This window comes from Apodemus sylvaticus, chromosome 9, assembly GCF_947179515.1.
Source record: "Apodemus sylvaticus chromosome 9, mApoSyl1.1, whole genome shotgun sequence".
Classification (NCBI taxonomy): domain Eukaryota; kingdom Metazoa; phylum Chordata; class Mammalia; order Rodentia; family Muridae; genus Apodemus; species Apodemus sylvaticus.
This window is the reverse complement of record NC_067480.1, coordinates 5,874,899-5,892,500: the sequence shown is the minus strand read 5'-3', so window position 1 is coordinate 5,892,500 and position 17,602 is coordinate 5,874,899. Positions and strand designations below refer to the sequence as shown.

At 46.6% G+C, this 17,602-nt stretch overlaps 1 protein-coding gene across 1 annotated transcript in view; it reads left to right on the top strand.

Annotated features, from left to right (window-relative positions):
- Positions 1-17,602, top strand: part of Lama1 (laminin subunit alpha 1) — a 134,513-nt gene that overhangs the window by 68,587 nt on the left and 48,324 nt on the right. Inside the window, exons 18-31 of the mRNA XM_052193520.1 lie at positions 1-44; positions 803-1,014; positions 3,098-3,204; positions 3,494-3,674; positions 4,571-4,707; positions 5,712-5,948; positions 7,329-7,472; positions 9,373-9,552; positions 10,375-10,560; positions 11,048-11,175; positions 12,363-12,483; positions 13,528-13,665; positions 15,841-15,962; positions 17,401-17,487. The exon at positions 1-44 is cut by the window's left edge and continues 43 nt beyond it. Coding sequence (XP_052049480.1) covers positions 1-44; positions 803-1,014; positions 3,098-3,204; positions 3,494-3,674; positions 4,571-4,707; positions 5,712-5,948; positions 7,329-7,472; positions 9,373-9,552; positions 10,375-10,560; positions 11,048-11,175; positions 12,363-12,483; positions 13,528-13,665; positions 15,841-15,962; positions 17,401-17,487 — 2,024 coding nt within the window. The remainder of the gene's footprint in view (positions 45-802; positions 1,015-3,097; positions 3,205-3,493; positions 3,675-4,570; positions 4,708-5,711; positions 5,949-7,328; positions 7,473-9,372; positions 9,553-10,374; positions 10,561-11,047; positions 11,176-12,362; positions 12,484-13,527; positions 13,666-15,840; positions 15,963-17,400; positions 17,488-17,602) is intronic.

The window sequence follows — 17,602 nt, the reverse complement described above, 5'->3', positions numbered from 1 at the left end:
TGTGACCAGTGTGCCCCGGGTTACTCAGGAACCTGGTGTGAGAGGTACTTTGTGCCACCCTGACCCCCAGTTCCACAGAGCAGCAGTAACTTTGTTCAAATGTACAGTACATATTTTATATTTTCTTCTTAAGTATCTCCAGATCTTCAGTGTTAAATGACCCATATCAGTTGTCCATACCCCTGTAGATATGTGATAATTCAATGTATGTATACAATGTGTAGTGATGAGTGCTTAGAATGTGTAGTTAAGTGTGGTATTGGTGTCTTGGTGCATTGCCGCGATCTATTTCATATGACCATGGAGAAAGGCAGGATGCTTATTGAGAGAACAGTATTCCACCTCCTGGAGAGCATCAGTATTCACATCAAGGACAGTGGCGGAGGGCAAGGGAGGTCAGTGGTTACGGTTGTCACACGTCTGAGAATTCAGCTGTTCAGACAATAGTGAGGGCATTGGGTGGTCTGATTTAAGACCAATCTTCTGGCACCCCAAAACCAGTCTTGTCTTTTTCCCATGGGTAAGCCTTGATGCCTGCCCCTGGTTCAGCCTGTCAAGAGCTGGGTGACATCTCAGTGGCCAAGAGACAATCGTGGCTGCACATCCTCTGGGTTTATGCTCTCATCTCACAGGAGGCGAGGAAGATTTGTGACTGTCAGGATGGAAAGTCTCCTCTTTTCCATCGCAAATCTAAAGGGAAAGGGTCAGTCTGATTTACTAGCCATCCAGGGAGTCCCTGGCTGGCTTGGTAATATTTTGAGAGATCTTATTGACTAGAACATGCTTTCTATCTTGGATATAGATGTGCAGACGGTTACTACGGAAACCCAACGGTGCCAGGAGGAACCTGTGTACCATGCAACTGCAGTGGCAATGTTGATCCCCTGGAGGCTGGCCACTGTGACTCTGTCACCGGGGAATGCCTGAAGTGCTTGTGGAACACAGATGGTGCCCATTGTGAGAGGTGTGCAGATGGCTTCTATGGAGATGCCGTGATTGCCAAAAACTGCCGAGGTGAGTGCCTGAGCCAGGGAGTCACGGGTTATTGTGTATTGCCATGTGAATCTCATAACATTTGTCAGAAGGACTCAAACTGGTGGAGGGTGTCTTAGTTAGGGTTTTATTGCTGTGAGCAGACACCATGACCAAGACTGCTCTTATAAAGGTAACATTTAATCGGGGCTGGTTTCCAGGTTCAGAGATTCAGTCCATTATCATCAAGGTGGGAGCATGGCAGCCCCCAGGCAGGCATGGTAGTAGAGAAGATGAGAGTTCAGAAGGCAAACAGAAGTCAAGCTTCTAGGGATCTAGGATGAGGGTAATAAAGCCCACACCTACAGAGACAAACTTTCCCCAACAGGCCACACCTATTCCAGCAAGTCCACACCTCCTAAATAGTGCCACTCCCTGGGCCAAGGACAGGGCCCCTCTCGGAGACTTTATCTTGAATCTGTCTTGTGAACTGATGATGGGTCTCCTGTTGATCAGACATGGACTCAATCCTCAACTGTTCACTCTGTATTCTACAGCCACTTCATTAGTGGTTATCTCAGAAGGTCAGAAATCTAGAAAATTCATATCCTTCATGGTCAGGGATGAGGCTTTCTTTCTGAAAGCATGGCGGTGGTACACCCTGGTGGTCGGCTAAGCTCTGTGTGGAGCCTTGAAACTAGGGATGGCATAGAACCACACGTTGAGAAGTTTCACTCACCTGAGACGAGCCAGCTTTCGGGCTGATACTGAAGCCCTCAGCTTTTGTGTTTGCTTGGTTAAGATAAAGCTTTATTGTGTGAGAGTTTGAAACATTCATGCAATGTATCACATTTGCCCACTCCCTCCCCTCCAGCTCTTCCTCTCCAACCCTCCCTTCTCCCCTGCCCTCTGCTTTTAAACCCTGGAAGTCCCTTCAGTGCTGCTGCTGAGTGGGTGGAGTTGGGGCCACCCACCAAAGTTCAGGTAGCAAAGAAGGGGGGCTGCATCTCTGAAGGAAGCTCTCTAGGAGCCATCAGCTGCCAACTCAGTCTCACGGTCCTCTCTCTAGGTCATGCTGCTATTGCTGCTATGTCTACCTTGTTGAGGTCTAGTTTTTAAAATGTCTTAAGGAAGGGATGCATGGATAATAATGCTGCTTGTATATTTTGACAATTCCAGGTAAACGGTCTTATACCACAGCAGAGAGATGAGGTGGTGCCAATCATACAGAAAAATAAAACTGTAGGCACACATTAGATGGAAAAGAGCATGTTTTGGCTTATCAGCTTGAACTTCGGCAATATGGACACCTTAATTTCAAATGAAGGGAGTCGTTGGTCGAGGGGTCAAATTCTGAAGAAAGATCCTGCGTTAGGAACTAAAATCTCCTCACTGAATTTAGCACTTGCAGTGTCCCAGAGACTTTGAAAAGTGATGCATTAGCATGTAAGAGACCAGGAGGGCAGAAAACTAGAGTTGAGGTATAGATATACTAGGGAAAGAGAAGGACAGAGGACACAGTAGAGGAGGTTCCAGGGAGATATACTTCAGGACAATATGTCAAAAACACAGAGGATGGGGAAGAAAGGAGGAAGAGAGGGAGAGAAGGAAAGAGAGAAAGTGATGGGGAGGGGAAAGAGAGGGGGGAGCTGGGAGATCTCCAGCTAGAGAGCAGTTATCTGTGTGTTGATAGCCTGCAGGCCGTGTGCTGAGGAGGTAGGACTCAGTTCAGCGTTAGGCTATGGGATGCAAGAGTAAGTCCTTTCAAAAGGGCAGCAGGGTTGTGTCTCTCAGGATCTCAGGCAAAGCTAGGGGATATACCCCACATATACCAAGGAAAACCAAGGACTGGAAGGAAGCCAGGTTCTCGGGAAAGGTGGATTAGCCAGGAAGCTGATCCCAGGTCCTCTCTCAGGGGCCTGTCAAGTCTTCAGGGCCAGGGCCAGCACCCCTGCTCCTGAGGTTGCTTCCCACACTGACTGGGCTCTCATTATCTGTGAAGTATGTCAGCTCTGCGATCTGGCATGATGAATGTTTAAGCTTTTTCCTTAGGGGATTAAAAGGCTCTTACTCAAATTATAGTTGAGTAAATAAATAAAGCCCGCATGTGCCTTGTGTGTCCTAGCTTGTAACTGCCACGAGAATGGCTCCCTTTCTGGTGTCTGCCATCTGGAAACTGGACTGTGTGACTGCAAGCCTCACGTGACAGGACAGCATTGTGACCAGTGCCTGGTAAGATGCTTACTGGGCATTGCATGCTATTCGATGTCTTGCCGGTGTTTACAATTGACACTTAGCCTGGGTCCTTGGGCACTTGAATTCACATGGGAAGAACTCACCCCTAGACTTGGCCACCATGTGTTGTGCTTTTCCTATCATGAGAACATGCACGCAGCGTGCCTGGGAACAGGCATGTGCTGTGATTCTGTAAAACACCTTGCGTGTGACTTGGAGAACGTTTCATTGTGTGTTTGTGTGTATAGACCACTAACGCCGTGCTTCTTCCTCTTTTGTGACACAGTCTGGCTATTATGGGCTGGACACGGGACTTGGCTGTGTGCCCTGTAACTGCAGTGTGGAGGGATCCATATATGACAACTGCACAGAGGAAGGCCAGTGTCACTGTGTGCCAGGTGTCTCTGGAAAACAGTGCGACAGGTGTTTACACGGCTTCTATGCATTCCAGGATGGCGGCTGCACACGTGAGTGCTGGGGTGCCTTACTTTCCCCGTAAAACCTGCCCTGTCACCTTTCTTGGTGTCAGAATAACTTCTGTGAACTTTACCTTTCTCCTGTCCACGGTGGGGCTGTATACCTGGTTTCTGTTTCTAACCTCTCTTAGGGGGCAAGCAGGCACTTTGGTCCTGGCCCCCATCCTTCTTGTTATATGAACTTAGCTCTAGTTTTTGAGACCTAACTTCAGTCCACACATCCGGAAGCTTTTGTAAGGACTGGGGGGGAGGAGGGGTCAGAGCTAACACAATTGGCAGCTGATAAGAAGGGAGGTGATTGGAGAATGGGTGTAGAGAAGGCTTATGGGACATATGGGGAGGGGGGAACTGGGAAAGGGGAAAACGTTTGGAATGTAAACAAAGAATTTAGAAAATAAAAATAAAATTAAAAAAAAAGAAGTCAATGACCCTAGAGCAACGGTTCCCAACCTTCTTAACACGGTGAGCCTTTAATACAGTGCCTCATGTGGTGGTGACCCCAACCATAAATGTATTTTCCTCGCTATTTTATGACTATAATCTTGCTACTGTTATGAACTGCAATGTAAGAAGTATCTGATATGTGGGATGTGTGTGTCATATGTGACCCCTATGAAAAGGCTGTTCAGCCTCCATCAGGGCTGTGACCCACAGGTTGAGAACTGCTGCCTTCTCTGCTTCTGCCATCTGGTGTCTCTGTCCCACTCTGCTGACCTCTCAGACCCCGGGCAAGTCGGGGTGCACAGCCCCCGCAGGGATAGGTGAAGAGGTCTTGGCAATGGTTGTATCTCTAACAGTGGTTCCGACTGTTGATAACTATTGTGCTATCAAACTGCCCTGCTTGGTCACATCCCCCATCTGAGTCTGTGATACTTCTTTTCTTTCAGCCTGTGACTGTGCTCATACTCAGAACAACTGTGATCCTGACTCTGGAGAGTGTCTCTGTCCCCCTCATACTCAGGGTCTGAAGTGTGAGGAATGTGAAGAGGCATACTGGGGCCGGGACCCGGAGCAGGGGTGCCAGGTGGGTGCTGCCGCTGTGCTGCAATGAACATTCCTTCCCTGCTGCAAACTACCTTCTATCCAGTCCCCGGCCTTAAGCAGTTATATCACTGTGGTTCATATTTAAAATATGTACAACTTGGAGCACTGGACTCTGGCTTCTTAGGGGACTGAGTCAGGGGGATTGTTTGGGTTTGGTCACAGGATAGTCTGGGAGATAGACTATGGAAACCTCACCTTTAAATAAATAAATGTATAAATAATGGACTCCGGAATAATGCGGGAGAGTTAGCATCTTTCAAATTCCTTATTTTGGGTTTTCTTCAAGAATTTAGCTGTGAAATTGATAGGTAGAAATATACATCTATATAACTATATCTGTATATAGTTATATAGTTAGCTATCTATCTGCTGTCTGTCTATCTGCTGTCTATCTATCTATCTATGTATATAGATATATGGATATAGTTATATAGATATTGACCTTTAAATATGCTTTAGTCTAGTCTATATTTTATGTTTTAGTCTAGTATATATGTGTGTGTGTGTGTATGTGTGTGTGTATGTATGTATGTATGTATGTATGTATGTATGTATGTATGTATATGTATTTTCCAGTGGAGTTGTCAATAGTTTCATTAGAGAATTAGGTTGAATCTGAGAGCTTGGTTGTTTTGTAATTAATTAGCTTAGAATTAGGTATAGCTGGGTTTTACAGTAGTGGGGACATTACTTCTCTAAAATAGTTTTGCTGAGCTGATTGCACCATTAGATTGAATTCTAGTTCAGAGTTTTAATGCACCGGGTTGTTATCACTAATGTACACACAGGCCCTGCCATGTGGCCCTTGTCCCATGGTTTCTGGTGGAACAGCTCCACTTAGGGACAGCGCAAGGTCAATTCATCTACATTATTGCTCCACATGGTGTTTTTATCTGAGGACATAAGTTCTGCCCTTATATTAATTTTATTTCTCCCTCTCCCTCCCCCGTCTTGTTTCCCCCTCTCCCTCTCCCTCTCTCCCAGGCTTGCAACTGCAGTGTCGTGGGCTCCACAAGTCCCCAGTGTGATGTTCTCTCTGGGCAGTGCCCCTGCAAAGAAGGGTTTGGTGGGCAGAGCTGCCATCAGTGCACCTTGGGCTACAGAAATTTTCCTGACTGTGTCCCCTGTGGCTGTGACCTGAGGGGGACACTGGCTGACACCTGTGACCTGGGACAGGGTCTCTGCAGCTGTTCAGAGGATGGTGGCACCTGCTCCTGCAAGGTACTGTCCTTCGAGCTCAGTGTCCTCCTCCTGTTCTCCTTCCCCCATGGGAGCTTCTGACTACTCAGCTAGATTCCAGTGATGAGAAGTATGGTTTCAAACCCTTTTTGGACAGTTTCATACTTTGATATCTGATTTTAGAATTCATGTAGAGAGAACCACTTATAAGTATCACCTGTCAATCAAAAAGCTGATGGCCAATGAGTTGAGGTAGAAAATATGAGGTGGGACACTAGCAGGAAGAGAGAGAATTCTGGAAAACAGTCAAAGATAAAAGATGAGACAGGAGAGAGATTCAGGTAGACGGGCCAAGGAGATGCATTTAAACCAGGTAGAGAAACTCGGAGAGATGCTGAGGGAGACACTGAGGAGACAAGAAGGAAGAAGCAGGCCAGGACTGAAGGAGAGGTTAACCAATCAAGTGGTAGACACAGACTAGCTTAAATTGGCTAAGTGAGTGAAGAGCTTATCAGGGAATGAGCCAAAGCTTATGGCCCAGGCTTTTAATAATCAATAGTCTCAGAATTGTCATTCCAAAAGTGGGGTCCAAGAAAGGAAAAACGGATTTAAACTCATTGTAACAATTCACAGCGTTCTCTCCTGAAACGATGGAAGAAGAGTCTTAGAACAGAATTTCACCACTTCCAAGTGTCTGGTCCCTGAAGACAGTGCTCTGTAGCATGCATGCATGGATTGAGTAACCATTCATTCTTGAAGAAACAAAGTAGCTAGCAAGGCTTTGGGGAAGACTTGGGGGTTTTGCAGCTATGCTCTTAGACTGGCGATTGTTAAATGTGCTTGCTAACTAAAGGGAAACGATGTATAATATTCCCCACCCCCACCCCATCCCCCCACTCCCCTCAGGTAAGAGTTTAATGTCACTTTGACTTGCACATGTGTCCCTTGGTTTTCCCAGCATGCTTTGCTGCCATGTCACTGCCGCTTTCTCTAGTTGTCTCTGGGAGGAAGAGGAGGAGGAGGTGGCAGTTTGAATCTGGGGTGTTGGTGTAGGGCTAGAGGTGATAAGGAAGGAAAGATTCATGGAGGCTCATTTTGTAAGTCTTACCATGTTTCCTAGCAACAGTCCTAGCTCCAGTCAGAATGGCAAGAACCTGGCTGGGCCTCGCTAGCCTGGGGTTGTGCCTGGAGGGCCTCAGGATCACCTAGAGACTGTGGAGATTCACATTAGTGGATATGCACTTGCAGTTTCTTCCACCACAGTTTTGACCCTCAGTCATAACTCAGGAGGTCTGGGTATCTGAGAGGCGTGGCACCAGAGGCTGAGTTTAGCAATGCATGTTTTATTATTTTGCCTCTGTGTGTGCATAAAGTCACATCTCTTCCTTTTTAGGCATCCATCTGTTTTATTTTTACCTGTAGGAGAATGTCCTGGGACCCCAGTGCGATAAGTGCCGAGCTGGCACCTTTGCCCTGCACGGGGACAACCCTCAAGGCTGCAGCCCCTGTTTCTGCTTTGGTCTATCTCAGCTCTGCTCGGAGTTGGAGGGCTATGTGAGAGCTCCGGTAAGTCGTATGCATACAGAGAGACGGTTTTAACCCTCTTGGCTTTGGGAGTCAGGTGGGCACTGGGAGAGAACAAAGACATCAGAAAGTCTAGGATAGTGATTTGCTTGCTATATGAGTCAGAGTCCTTGACTGTTTCTACAATCCAGTGATATAAATATCTATGCCCACCTTCAGCTGATGCATCAAAGGCTTTTCTTGGAAAGAAGAAATAACTGTAGCATTTCCAAGTTGTACTTCCTGTCACTGATGCTCCAGGGTAGCAATAGTTTGAACCTAGTCAGTCATAGTGCCTCTGGTCATCCTGATTCAGGCCTGCAACCTAAGGAAGTCTTTCTTCTCTAGCATTAAAATGAAGCTTTTCATCTGGGACTACTGGGGAAATCTGCAGATAAAATCTGGGTTTTGTGTGTGTGTGTGTGTGTGTGTGTGAGTGTGTGTATGTGTGTGTCTGTGGTGTCTGCGAGTGTGTCTGTGTATGTCTGTAAATCTGTGGTGTGTGTGTCTGTGTGTGTGTCTATGGTGTCTGTATGTGTGTCTGTATGTCTTTGTGTGTGTCTGTGTGTCTGTGGTGTCTGTGTGTGTCTGCATGTGTTTCTGTGGAGTCAGTGTGTCTATGTATGTTTCTGTGTATGTCTGTGTGTGTATCTGTGGTATCTGTGTGTGTATGTATGTCTCTGTGTATCTGTGGTGTCTGTGTGTGTATGTGTGTCTCTGTGTGTCTGTGGTGTCTGTGTATATGTCTGTGTCTCTCTGAGCCTGTGGTATCTGTGTCTACCTGTGTGTCTGTGGAGTCTGTATGTCAATGGTGTCTGTGTGTGTATCTGTGGTGTCTGTGTATGTCTGTGTATGTCTGTGTATGTCTGTGTATCTATGGTGTGTGTGTCTGTATGTGTGTCTATGGTGTCTGTGTATGTCTGTGTGTCTGTGGTATCTGTGTATGTATGTGTTTCTGTGGAGTCTATGTGTCTGTATGTGTGTTTGTATGTGTATCTGTGGTGTCTGTGAAGTCTGTGTGTCTGTGTATGTTTCTTGGTGTGTCTATGTGAGTATCTGTGGTATCTCTATGCATATGTGTGTCTCTGTGTCTGTGGTGTCTGTGTATATGTCTGTGTCTCTCTGAGTCTGTGATATCTGTGTCTATCTGTGTGTCTGTAGAGTCTGTGTGTGTCTATGGTGTCTGTGTGTGTGTCAGTGTGTATATGTATATCTGTGGTGTCTGTGTGTGTATATCTGTGTCTCTGTGTGTCTGTGGAGGCTATGTGTGTATGTCTATGGTATTTGTGTGTGTCTGTGTGTGTCTGTGTGTCTGTGGCATCTGTGTGTATATGTGTGTCTCTGTGGAGTCTCTGTATGTGTCTGTGTGTGTATCTGTGGTGTTTGTGGACTCTGTGTGTCTGTGTGTGTCTGTGTGTGTATCTGTGGTGTCTGTGTGTATGTGTATCTGTGTCTGTGTGTATCTGTGGTGTCTGTGTTTGTGTCTCTGTGTCTGTGGAGTGTGTGTGTGTCTTTGCATGTATCTGTGTGTGGAGTCTGTGTGTGGAGTCTGTGTGTGTGTGTGTGTGTGTGTGTGTGTTGGGGTGCACATGAGCAGAAGCCAGAGGAAGATACTGAGTATTCCTACTCTGTTACTCTCCACTATATCATATAGACCCTGGGTCTTTTCTTAAACTTGGAGTTGATTAGGAGCCCTTAAACCCAGCTATCTCTCTGTCTCTGCAACCCCATAGCACTGGGGTTACAGATCAGCATGCAGCCACACTGGTGATCTTACAAGGGTGTTGGCGATTACATCACAGGATCACTGGTCTTCATGCTTACACAGCAAGTGCTGTTACCCACTGAGTTGCGGGTACTTAGCTCCTAATGTGAAGCACATCTTTCTCCTTTCTATCCCTAGATAACTCTAGCCTCCGATCAGCCCCTCCTGCATGTGGTCTCACAGAGCAACCTCAAGGGCACAATTGAAGGCGTGCATTTCCAGCCTCCAGACACCTTGCTGGATGCAGAGGCTGTCCGCCAGCACATCTATGCAGAACCATTTTACTGGCGGCTACCAAAGCAGTTCCAGGGAGATCAGGTGAGCACACACCAGCCTAACCCCCTCCCCTCCCCAGAGAGAAAATTGGAGTCCTTCTTCTGCCCATCACTAAAGGACTTGGATATCCAGGTGCTCTTCTGAGTGAAGGTGGAGACGTTCCATGGTTATGAAAATCCCCACAAAGCCTTGGATTTTCAAATGTTTTAATTTTTAAAGCTTTTATGATTTCATTAATTTGCATTTTTCTCTTTTCTAAAGCAATAATTCAAGAAGTCTATAGTGTAGGTCCCAGTAGTTGTGCTAGATCTGACTTGGGAGCCGTTGTATAGAAAGTGATGGACAGTTGGCGAGCTGCCTCTTATGAACATGAGAGAAGGCTTTCAGGGCCGTGCCTTGTTTATGAGAACATGAATTCACTCTGGTCTTTATGTTATTCTGTTTTGTTTTGTTTGTTTGTTTTTGAGATAAGGTTTAGTATGTTAGTCCAGGCTAGCTGCAAATTTCCAATCCTCAGCCTCAGTGTCCTGAGCGCTAGGATAACTGATCTACACCACCGTGTGGGCTCACTTTGGTCTCTAAATTTTAAAAACCTACCGCTGTGGTCCTGTGGATCTACATGACTTTAAATCAAAGAGCCTGAAATTAGAATCTTTGCCTCACCAGTTTCTTCTCAGACTGCATTTGGTGGAATCACCAGACTAGCTTCTGTCTTCAGTCTAGTTCACAGGTCATTAATAAGCAGCATTAGGTGGAGGCGACTGGATACATTGTAATGCATAATACATTGTAACGACAAGCTTTCCATAAAATCCTTAAACTAAGGCTGCCCCAAAGGGATAACACAAGTTTGCTGTTTGTTAGCTCTTGGCCTATGGCGGGAAACTACAGTACAGTGTGGCTTTCTACTCTACCATTGGCACTGGAACGTCCAATTACGAGCCTCAAGTCCTCATCAAAGGCGGTCGGGCCAGGAAGCATGTCATTTATATGGACGCCCCAGCGCCAGAGAATGGAGTGAGACAGGATTACGCAGTGGGGATGAAAGAGGTGATGTATGGTTGTCCCACAAACGTTCCTTGAGAGCAATTCATATTTCATGGCTTCGAGAAAGCCAAACTTCAGTGGTTGCTTCTCATCTACTGCACATCTATGCAGAACTATTCCACAATGTTGAATGTTCAAGTTGACTGAAGCCCAGACATATCAAATGGAAAATTCCAGAAACAACTCTCAGGCTTTAACATTGTATATTATCTCATGTATACAATTAACATTGTATCTAGTCTCATGATGACGCCTACATCTTTCTGCCCTGCCCTGCCCTGGCCTGCCCTGCCCCGCCCAGGATGTGGCTTCCCCCTTGTGTGTACCACCTGCCTGTTAGGTTACAGCCGATCTTTGTCAGTTCCTTGACCTACCCAGAGCAGGACTGATGTCTGAAGCTGTCTGTGAAAGAGCTGTCTTCTCCTTTTAAGGTTGTGTATCTGTGAAGGTGTGAATTCTGAATTTAATTGGTCACATTTCCCATCCACAGGAGTTTTGGAAATATTTTAACTCTGTGTCTGAAAAACACGTCACACACTCCGATTTTATGTCTGTTCTCAGCAATATTGAGTACATCCTCATCAAAGCATCATATGGCCAAGGACTACAGCAGAGCAGGTACTTGGAATCTTCTAGAACATTGCCTGTTTTCATTATTTGATGCAGAAGTGGAAGAACATATGTCCCCTCACTCCAGTGACAAACATCTTTATTAATAGATATATCTCTGACCCTTATCTAAACTGTGTTCAATATTGATGGCTTGTGAGTCAGTGTTTTGTTGCTAGGATAAAGTGCCTGAGAGGAAACATATTAAGAGGAGAAAAGGTTCATTTTGGTTCTATAGTAGATGCTCTTCTGTTGCTGTGATAAACACTCTGACCCAATGTACATTTTAGAAGAAAAGGTTTATTTTGGCTTACAGCTCCATGGGGCTAGATAAGGGCAGGGAGGCACAAATGCGGGTGCTTGGAGCAGAAAGCTTAACCCCAGAGAAAATGCTACATGAACTAGAAGTGGCATGAGGCTGTCACCTCTCAAAGTCCGCCCCCAGTGATGTGTTTCCTCTAGAAAGGCTGTACTCATACTTCTTGAGGCTCCATGCGCTCCCCAACAGTGCCACCCTCAGGGGATGCACGAGCCTGCGTGGGGATAGCTCTCATGCAAACCTTAAGAGGGTCATAGTTGAGGATGTTTGCTTCTGTGCTCGGCTGACTCCATTACATACTAGCTGCTCAAGTCATAGCAGACAAGTGAGCCTGGACGGGGAGTAAAATAAATGTCCCCTCAAGAGCACGCCCTCAGGGGACCATGCTATAACACAGCAGCTTTGTGGGGTATTTCACCAGGACTCTCACACTATAATTATGTAATTGAGTGTGTTAACTATGACTATCTATCCCATAGTCCAACGTGGTGGAATCTTAGATGAAGTAGAACATGTTTTTATAAAGACTACTTAGACCTCTGGAAACTAAGCCGTCGTGTTTTGTTTATTTTTAACCATGTCTAAGGACAGTGCTACTTCCTATGATACCTATGGGCTATACCTATACCTAAGGAAATATATTCAGTGCTGGACAGAGCAGTCCTGGCAGGCCTTGAAAGTGTTCAGACTTGGACCTATTTCTGTAGCCACACTCTCGTGCATGTTGAAATGCTTTGCAGTTGTAAACAGATCTACTTCGCAGACATGGGTCTGGGGCTCAGGACAGATGTAAATGCTAAACCTTGCACAATGTTTCCAGAAGTTTGTCACATTGCTAATGGTTCTTCTCTGGCCTCTCTTCACAATGGTGCCTCAGAATTGCCAACATCTCCTTGGAGGTTGGCAGGAAGGCTGTGGAGCTGCCCCCTAAGGGCGAGGCAGCGTCTCTGTTGGAGCTCTGTGTCTGTCCACCTGGCACCACCGGACACTCCTGTCAGGTAGGGAGCCTTCAGTTCTCGTCTGTGTCATGACTTCAAGCTGGGCTTGCTCATCTGCAGCAATCCTGAGTGGGGGGAGAGCAGAACACGAGAGCGTCTACAATGTGGCTTCTGAATTTAAAGTTGTTATTTTGTTTAAATTCAGGTTCATTGATGTTGCAACTTTTGAGTATAGGATCTGGCAGCATGAAGTGTGCTCACAGTTTGGGGATACAATACTCCTTTTACTTATCCAACTGAACCAGCAACCCCTCACTCCAGCCCTCCACCTGCTTTCTGCTCCTTGGGACTCCCCCTCCTCCTCCTTCCCTGAGTGGCATCCTGCAGTATTTGGCTTTTGTGGCCGCCCTCTACTTAGTACAATGCCTTCAGGCTTCCTCCATGTTTAACAAATGCTAGGCTTTCTTTTTGAGGCTGAATGCTATCCCATCATTTGGACACATTTATTATTTTTCTGTGGGGCCTTGGGTTGTTTCTGTGGATGCAGCTATGAGGAAGGGAACGTGAATGTCTCTTCCAGTTCCTTCGTGCTCACCAGAAGTACCTTGGCTAATGGTGCTTTTAATTTTAGAGAACTCTGCACACTCTTTCCTCTGTACCAGCTGCACACACACATACACACACACACACACACACTCACACACACACATGCACGCACGCCACTTCCTGTACAGGCCCAACACACATTCTGCTTTGTTACTTTGACTGGTTTTTGTGCAGAGTTGGGACTTTTGCTTTTGCGGGTGGTAGTGTTTTGAGATATTTTTTTGTTTTCACTCCACAGCCTTGGCTAGCTTGAAATCCACTCTGTAGCCTAAGCTAGACTGAAGCTCACAGGAGTCCGTCTGCCTCAGTTTCCCTATAGGTGTGATTATGGGTACAAGGCAGCATGCTCAGTTCTTAGCGTGGATGTGGTTTGCGTTTCTTGCCCGTAGTGGTGTGGCACTTGTCATGTGCTGCTGTCTTCTCTGGAGAAGAATTTTCACCCTGTGCCAAGATTTTAGCCAAGATTTTTACTTTCTTATTCCTTTTGCATCCCTTTAGGATTGCGCTTCTGGGTACCACAGAGGAAAGCTCCCAGAAAGTGGTGGCAGGGGACCCCGCCCTCTGCTGGCTCCTTGTGTGCCCTGCAATTGCCACAACCACAGCGATGTCTGTGATCCTGAAACTGGAAAGTGTCTGGTATGTTTGCTTGGGTGGGAGCTGACCTTAATTTACACCTTATCAGTGTGACATAAAAGGAGAAGGCTAGGGACCAGGCAGGCCCTCCGGGGACCTCCAGGACCTCCTTGCTGCCATCTCTACCTAGAAGGCATGGGCACCTGCTCACATCACTGGGCACCTGCTCACATCACTGGGCACCTGCTCACATCATCGCTGGGCACCTGTTCACATCATCGCTGGGCACCTGCTCACATCATCGCTGGGCACCTGCTCACATCGCTGGGCACCTGCTCACATCACTGGGCACCTGCTCACATCACTGGGCACCTGTTCCCGAGTCTCCCTCAACAGCTGATGCCTCCCTACTCAAGTCTAGTCCTCACTGGCAGGCCCTGGTGGCTCTGCCACTCTCCAGAGTGGCTCATTCTCTAGAATGACGGCCACCAAGAGGCCAGAATCCATTCTGTCAGGGAGTTGCTTTGTGATGACTTGACATTCCCTGGAGAGCACCTAGAGCTGTTTCCGTCCTGTCTCGTCTTCTAGTACTTGGTCTTAGTACTTGGCCTTCGACATGCTGTGTTGATGAAACAAGTATTTGTTGCAGTTTGTTTTTGAAGAGATCGTGAATACCCCCTCTGAAGGGAAACCCATTTAAGAGGCCAAGTAGATCCTAACAAAACTTATCCTCATCAGTTGAAGCAGGAATACAATTTTAAAACAAAAACATTCAACCATTTTCTAGTTGAAGAGTCTACAAACTTAGTTTTAAAATATTTCTCGCTCTGTCATTCCTTGCTGTCGAGGGGGAAAGGCAGAGCAAGGGTGACTGCCTGCTCGGGGACTCTGGCTTTGCTGCCAATCCTCTTCAGCCGCGTCATACAAGGCTCTGTGTGCACCGGGGCAGAGTGGATACGGAGGGATGCAAGAGTGCAGATTTTTAAATAGAATTGGTGATGAAAATTGCTTATACTTTAAGCTTAAACATACATCTATATACGATTTGCTTTATCATTCATTTTATTCATTTACATTTCAAATGATATTCCCTTTCCCAGTTACCCCTCCGCAAGTCCTCCACCCCATTCCTCCTCCCCCTTTGCCTCTATGAAGATGCTCCTCCACCCACCTACCCACGTCTGCCTTATCCGTCTAGCATCCCTCTCTCCTGGGGCATGGAACGGCCCTGCCCTCTCACTGATGTCAGATAAGGCCATCCTCTGCTACATATATATCTGGAGTCCTGGTCCCCTCCATGTATTGGCTGGTGGTTTAGTCCCTGGGAGCTCGGGGTGGTCCAGTTAGTGGTTTTGGGGTTTTTGCTTTGTTTTTTTGTTGTTGTTGTTTTGTTTTGTTTTGTTTTTTGTTTTTTTTTTTGTTTTTGTTTTTTTGTTTTTTTTTTTGGTAGTAAGGTCTCTGGCTCAACTAATAACATCATATTTTAACTGATGTTAACTGATGTTTATTTGGTTGTTAAAAGAATTTGCCACAAGTGTCCTACCTCCATGGGTTGCCTCCCAAGTCACCTGTTCCTTCTCTTCAGCCACCGCAGCTCCTGAGTGTGACCCATGAATTAGTTAAGTTTCTGTTACTGTGAGGTAACAAATGGGAGAGTTTATTTGAGCTTTGGTTCCAGAGTGGAGAGGCCTTATGGCAACAGGCAGCCAGAGCAGGAAGCTCAAGGGTCACATGTCACCCGCACACAGGACGCAGAGGGTGAACTGGAATTGGGGCGAGGCCATAAACTCTCAAAGGCCAGCCCCATCGCTTCCTCCTGCACGGCTCCATGTCCTCTAAGTTCTCTTACAGCAGGTACCAACTGGAGACCTAACACATGAACACACAAGCCCTAACTTGCAAGTGAACACACTGTTGAGTCTCTATCTACTTTAGATCTGTATTTTGAGGACCTGAGTCCTGACTGTTTTGGGGGTGCTGGGTCTGTTTTCCATCTGTAGAACATATTAGCAGTTTCTGGGCTGTATGACTCGATATGGTCTTATGGTGAATAAAGGCCACAGATATGGAAAGGCCTTCAGAGTCCTAGGAAATAGGAAGAAAAATGCCCTGTCTTCCTTCCCTATGAATTAAAGAGCATCTTCCTGGCAGAAAGCACGGTTGGTTATAGAACCATCACCCGGTGGCGTTCATGTCTAACTGTTTCTGTTGTTCCTCCTTTGAAATGTGGAACTTCAGCGCTGCAGGGACCACACAGCCGGGGACCACTGTGAGCTGTGCGCTCCTGGCTACTACGGGAAGGTGATTGGTCTGGCTGGAGACTGTACCCCGTGCACCTGCCCCCATCAACCTCCTTCCAGGTAAGCCTGTGCTGGGCAGCAGGACACAGCAGCTCCGGTCACGCACGGGGGCTGCGTCCATTCCTGGCCTCCCTTTCCAGGGGGGCTCTGAGTGTTCTCTGTCCATGCCGTCCCTGTGGGGAGATATAGCACAAGTTAAGAGGAAGCGTGTATTCTTGGGGTCATTTGAATCGGATCTCTGTGAAAGAAAAGCACCGTGTTGGTGTGGAGTTATTAGGATGGAACCAAGTTTAAAAAAATAGGACTTTGGGATTTTTTGTTTTTGAGGCCAGTTTTATCTCTCAGCTATGCATTCTGCCGTGTGATGCAGTTTCCTTTCGATGTAAGAGAATAGGGTTGTGTTTGCCTATGCCTAGGATGAAACGTGAAATGTGATGTGTATCTGTCAGTCAATAACTTATTTGGGGGGGGCGTGGCACTGCCTATGCTATTGACTAGGCAATGTGGTACCATCCTGAAAAATGTCTGTACGTGTATTTCACATCCATGGACAGTGGCTGTGTGCACCCAGAGACGTGCACACCTGCCTGTTTCCCTGTTTGCTTTACATATTTCCACACTGCTTAGATAATGACTCTGTTTCTTCCATCAAGAAAGGTTAATCATTCTTTCCCCCCACCCCCCACCCCCACCCAGCACCTTAGTGGTTACCCAGGAGGCACGAGAATGAACAACTCTGAGAGGACCCAGATGCCTTGGTTTCTTTCTTATGTATTTGCATTTCCTCGGGGCCTTATGATTTAAGGAGAGAGATGTTGGAGGAAGTGCAGGGCTGGTAACTCTTGCTGTGGATACCCAGCATACTTCCCTGCAAGGAACCAGACCAGATTTCCTGCTAGGTTTGGGTGAGGTTTCAGTAGTTTGCAGTTACCCACACTCACCTCCAGGTGGCGCAGGGTAGTTTATCCTGTGGAGGCAGAGGAAAGCGGCCAAGTAGCTGTATCAGGTTACTTCTGCTGGTTGGTGAATGACTGCTGTCAGCCATTCATTCCGAGTTCCACCAGAACTCAGCTTCTCTCTGGGCTGGTCCTCTCTGCTCATCTCCACAGCCTCTGGAACTGTAATGACCAGCAACATCCGGTCTTCCCTTTTTCCATGCTTTGTCTGCTGTTAGCTAATAAATATGGCAACTCCTCCTCTCAGGGTAAGACCCCTTTTGATGAGGAAAGCTTTTTGGGTAGCTAGCTATAATCCAGGAGACTGGTCTACACAGCGCTCACCTGATGCCCCTTGCAGCAAGCTCCTCTTCCAACACTGGAGAAGAGATTTGTGTCCATAATCTTGCCTGCGTGTTCCTCTTGTTCTATAGATTTAAGCTCTAACCCATCTAACCATGAAGTATAGTCACTTAACGTTTTGAACAGCGAGGATGAATAAATATTTAAGAAAGATTTGAAGCCAGTATCTGAAACTTACTGAAAAAAATAATTTCTTTCAGTTTCAGCCCCACTTGTGTCTTGGAAGGTGACAGTGATTTCCGGTGCAATGCCTGCCTCCCTGGCTACGAGGGACAGTACTGTGAAAGGTATGGCACTGGCCCGTGGGGACGCCAGCCAGTGGGGATGCCCACTCCTTTTATAGCATATGACGCATGCTTATGATAGCAATCTGGGAGTCACTACACATTGATGTGCTTGTAC